The sequence below is a fragment of the Sinocyclocheilus grahami genome, unplaced genomic scaffold (assembly GCF_001515645.1).
Source record: "Sinocyclocheilus grahami isolate Dianchi unplaced genomic scaffold, SAMN03320097.WGS_v1.1 scaffold1275.1, whole genome shotgun sequence".
NCBI classification, from domain to species: domain Eukaryota; kingdom Metazoa; phylum Chordata; class Actinopteri; order Cypriniformes; family Cyprinidae; genus Sinocyclocheilus; species Sinocyclocheilus grahami.
Genome location: NW_015506454.1, coordinates 212,027 through 217,280, shown reverse-complemented (window position 1 = coordinate 217,280; position 5,254 = coordinate 212,027). Strand labels below are relative to the sequence as shown.

Genomic DNA, 5,254 nt, shown 5'->3' with positions numbered 1-5,254 from the left:
GTGTATTATCCAGTGCACAACTCTGATTTTCTGTTAAATAAATATTTATTAGATTGCACGAATGTATAAGTGAATGTGTGTGTAAAGTTTCAGAACAGCCAGCGTACCATGATGATCACAGTTACTGTTTCTACTGTAAATCCATGATTTTTAATGTTATGAAATAAAAATGCATTGCTTTATTATTTGTTGTCGTTTTGTTTTGACACATGTTCTTACGGTTCTCGTATTTTTTTTCTTTTTTTTCTTTGATGTACACTTGTAAATGCGTGTCACTTTCCCATGCTTATAAAACATTTCTTATTGTACAAAACGTTTTCTTTTGGGGGCTAGTCTGTAGTCGCTATATAAAGCGCAATATAAAAATGCTACGTCCTCAATTATATACGTAAAGCGTGCGTGCGTGCGTGCGTCTACGCGCTGACGTTCTTCCTGTTTCGTGCCCCGCACATCCGGTCGGCCCGACGACACGCCGCTGTTGAGTCTCTGAGCGGATGATGATGGAGCGGTGAAGTTCACGGTAAGGTGCGGTAACCTTCATCTTATCCACACGTTTACACGGTCGTGGTGTATTTTATTCATTTCTATGTAAGTTCCGCGCGGGTCTTGTATCTGACAGCGCGCCATCATCTCTCTCACAACAATCCTGTCCGCTAATTAAGCCGATAGCTCGCTAAACTACCCACGAGTGTTAGCTATCGCTGCACACACGCGTCGGTTTTGTGTTTCGGTTGGGTTTGTCGTTATCTCGGCGTGTTTTTTCGGTCTGTCACGCCACGTTGGCTGAGATTCGGCACGCGCGAGACAAGCTCGTCGGTTAGCGGGAAAGTCGGTTATTTTGATAAAGTCGCGAGTTAAGCGAATATCTGAGGTAAAATATAATTGTTTGGTACGAGTGTAGTTGTGTTTTGTGTTGTTGGTTAATGTGGCGTTTATTAAGCCCACTATTGGGCCCGTGTTGCGTCAGAAAAAAGTACTGTCACATGGTAATGCCACGATAATGCAGATTACTTTTTTCAAGTAACTAGTAAAGTAACGCGTTACTTTTTAATTCACAGGAGAATATCTGAGTTACTCTTTCAAATAAGTAACGCAAGTTACTTTTGTTTCCAAGTTATTGACTGACAGCTCTGCTGTCGCCATGGTGACAGAAATCAGAAGATGCTACTGTAGTCAATAAATATGAATATGCATTAATTACAAAAACACACACAGATTCAGTATTCCTCAAAATGAATAAAAATAATGCAACTCAGAATATGACGCAAACCTGCAAAAATTAAATATTAAACAACACAAATATGCTTTATGTATTTAATCCCATTCTATTTGCTTCGATGATCCGGTTCAAGCGTACTAATAAGCACACATTACTCTATGAATGAATTAATTAATTGTTGAAATGTCGTCTTCTGCGTTCTACTGTACTTTCCCTTCAGCCTGAGGCTTATTCATTTCACTTCTGGTGTGAAAAGGCTTTTATATTTGCCAAAAATATAACTTTTTTTATTTTAAAAACAAACAAGCAAGCCCTGTCCAGATTTAAAAAGTAGCCTAACGCATTACCTTCCATAAAAAGTAACCAAGTAACGTAATTAGTTACTTTTTTTATGGAGTGACGCAACATTGTAACTAGAGGTCGACCGATATATCGGGCCGATATTTGTCATTTTTTAATATATCGGCATCGGCCGATATCCGTGTTTAGTAGCGCCGATTTAAAGTCAGGCACGTCCGCGGGCAGCCCCGTGTTATTGGTGCCGCATGTGAAGGACCCCAAGCCAAAACTTTTGGAAGATTCAACAACAGTCCTGGGAGATAATGTTAAGGCTTAAATTCTGATATTTCAAAGTCCTATGGCCATATATTTACTATATATTACTAGTAAACTATGAAGTGTTGCTTCACTTAGTGAAAGAATAAACGAATAGCATATAACCGTCGGGAACTGGCATAATGCTACTACAGCTGGTTAAAGGTTCGCTTACTTGCAGTTAACTTTAAGGACTGTAGTCGAAAACTATCAGCAGCTTGCTTGCTAACATATTAGCCCCAATGTTATACGTTCTGTTTTATTTTACCTGTTTTATATATTTAATACTTGGTAAGTTTATTGATTTGTTTGGTTAACTTTGGATAAATATTTAATTTTAATAACGTGCAGTGCACAAAATTAAGATTCGAGAGATGGTTCAAGTCGGTGTTCAATAAATGATGATGTTACGTTTAGAAATGTTGTGCATCCACTTATTATTAGTGTGACATTTTAGCATGCAAATGAAGGGGAAAACATCAAGATATCGGCCCTAAAAATCGGCAGCACATATCGGCTGACCCTGACCTCTAAACATCGGCATCGGTTATAGAAAAACCCATATCGGTCGATCTCTAATTGTAACGCATTACTTTTAAAAGTAACTTTCCCCAGCACTGGTGCCCACACAAGTGAAAGAGGGAATAAAGGAGAGAAAGAGTGAGTCAGTTGTGCTGGTTCAGCGTGTGTGTGAGTGTGTGTGTGAGTGTGTGTGTGTGTGTGTGTGTGTGTGTGTGTGTGGACACTTTTCAGCGCATTGCATAATAATCAAACGGCTCATTGTTAAAGCCCTTTGTTTTAATTCATTCTAAATAATGTGATCTAAAGATGTGTTTTGACAGCTGAGTTAAGGCTGCTCTGTGCCTGCTCAGAATTAAGTGTAAAGAGCAAAGCTGGAATAAATAACGCCTGCTTTGACCCAGTATCAAAGTATACAGTTGTGTAAATGCATTTACTGAGCAGCATTAAAAAGTCTGTCACCTAGTGCCGCTTCAGTAGTGCTTCTGTGCCGTCTTTGCTGTGTAAATGTGCCATAAAGATGATGGTCTGGCATAACATGGATGTATGACCCATTTATCTCATTATACTGAATTCATTGTATTACCATGTAATTACTATGGTATTATAATCACACAAAAAACTATGTAAAATGTACTCATTTTTAAGTTTTTGCACAAGTAAAATTAATAAACATTCTTTTTGATCCACCCATGCAGTTTCAGTTAATGCAACAAAAATTATTCATGTTAATAATAATACATGTTACGTATTTAAGTGGACTGAAATTAAGTTTAGCAAATTGTTGCATTTTTCCACCGTGATCTCTGTGCCATTTTACTACAACAGTACTGTTTTTAATGATCAATTGTTATTTCGACAGATTAATAAGGCCTTTTTGCCCAGAATCAGTATCTTAAACTGTTGTATCGTACTTTTATTAACAATAGTTAACTTGCTCATCACAAGCTAATACTCTGAATTTCTTATTTACGTAGTCGTTAAATTGTATTATGTAATCAATATTATATCATCCTGTGGTCATCCTGCTCTCTAGGTTATCAGTTATACCAGTTATCAGTCGACCACTTTTTTCCTTTGTAAGTCTGTTTACATTGTTATTGTGTGTACTGTAAGAGATTTAAGCCTGACTCATGTTTGTTTCTCTCTCTCAGATGCGTGTGTGCTGTTTGGAGATTTGGGATAGACTGATTGAGGACAGCAGCTAACCCACGTATGGCCTGCGAGTCGGCGTTACCTGCCATCATGGACGAGCAGGCCCTCATGGGACTGAACCCCAACGCCGATGCCTGCTACAGGCAGAGGGTGAGCGCAAAACACTGGATCAGATCTTTGTGTAAACATACACACTTAAATCATTAATTTCCTCTCTCTCTCTCTCTCTCTCTCTCTCTCTCTCTCTCTCTCTCTCTCGCTCTCTCTCTCTCAGATGTGTGTGTGCTGTTTGGAGATTTGGGATAGACTGATTGAGGACAGCAGCTAACCCACGTATGGCCTGCGAGTCGGCGTTACCTGCCATCATGGACGAGCAGGCCCTCATGGGACTGAACCCCAACGCCGATGCCTGCTACAGGCAGAGGGTGAGCGCAAAACACTGGATCAGATCTTTGTGTAAACATACACACTTAAATCATTAATTTCCTCACAAATGATTTGGGACTGCATGCAATCTGTGTCTGCAGAATTCACATGCACATAATTTACAGTCCATGACTTTTTTTGCATGACTAATACTTGGGAGTGCATCGTTGAGTAAATAAAACAATATTTACTTGCGTTCTCTGTGTTTTCAGGCGCTGGCATATTTTGAGCAGTTGAAAGAGTCTCTGGATGGATGGGAGGTGTGTGCTGAAGCCCTGGCCAAAGGGTTTTACAGGTAAAATACACTTTAGAAGAGCATGAAACCACTAAATCTAGTGTTTTTCTGTAAGATCATAGCAGGCCTTGTTGCTACATATGTGCATGCTGTAGTGTTTCACGCACTAATATTGATTCATGCAATCTGTCTGTGTTTCTCTCACAGTGACGATCATGTAAAGTTCTTCTGCTTTCAAGTCTTGGAGCACCAGATTAAATTCAGGTATCACTGAATCTTTGCAAACTCTGAAAAATTAAAAATGTGCAAGAACTGATCAAATGTATACCTTGAATGCAGCTCAAGTCGCTTTGGATAAAAGCGTCTGCCAAATGCATGAATGTTTAAATTATGATGTTTTGATTAAACATTACGAGGTCCAAAAATGTAACATGCGCTGATGAATTGTTCGCATTAAGATCTATAAAATGCATTTAGAAAATATATAGGGTGAATTTTAATTTACTCTGAAGTAAACTCCTACTGCTATGATGGGCTAGCAATTGTGTATGTTTGACAGCCTACATCCTTCATAGATGGACGCTGCTGTGGTTATAAATACTCGACGATCTGTAATAACAGACAAAGTAATAGTGGCCACGTAATCAAAACAGTTGCACTCACTAGTGTGGTGAGACATTACTGCCGGATCCAATATATTCAATACACAACAACGTCTTTTAGTTTCTATCTTAATGAAAACCCGGAGTTGAATTGTGCCTTGTTTGTGAACGAATCCATGGTAAAAGGAAGTGAACAGAGGACTAAGTTCTTTCTGATGCGGTCTGGATCTTCATTAAAAATAAAGTTCATCCACTCTTCTCTAAAGTTGGGATCAGAAGGAAGGCAATGCAAAGACTGTTTATCCACATCTTGGCACTGCACAGCGTCTTGTTGTCTGCGGAGCATCTTTATCGTTTGGTTTCTGCATAGACCTGCGTTTGCCTCTCTCGTTATTTACACTGCAGTCGCAAATCGGTGTGCGGGGCTAACCAGGCAGTGCTGTAGAATCGTGGGCGGGGCTAAACAGGCAGTGCTGTAGAATCGGTGGGCGGGGCTAACCAGGC

The 5,254-nt window shown here is 39.5% G+C and overlaps 1 protein-coding gene across 1 annotated transcript in view; it reads left to right on the top strand.

Annotated features, from left to right (window-relative positions):
* Positions 1-431: 431 nt before the first annotated feature.
* The window catches only part of LOC107568700 (exportin-T-like), a 23,396-nt gene continuing 18,573 nt past the window's right edge, over positions 432-5,254 (top strand). Inside the window, exons 1-4 of the mRNA XM_016254678.1 lie at positions 432-525; positions 3,762-3,912; positions 4,126-4,208; positions 4,356-4,412. Coding sequence (XP_016110164.1) covers positions 3,823-3,912; positions 4,126-4,208; positions 4,356-4,412 — 230 coding nt within the window. The 5' untranslated portion in view covers positions 432-525; positions 3,762-3,822. The remainder of the gene's footprint in view (positions 526-3,761; positions 3,913-4,125; positions 4,209-4,355; positions 4,413-5,254) is intronic.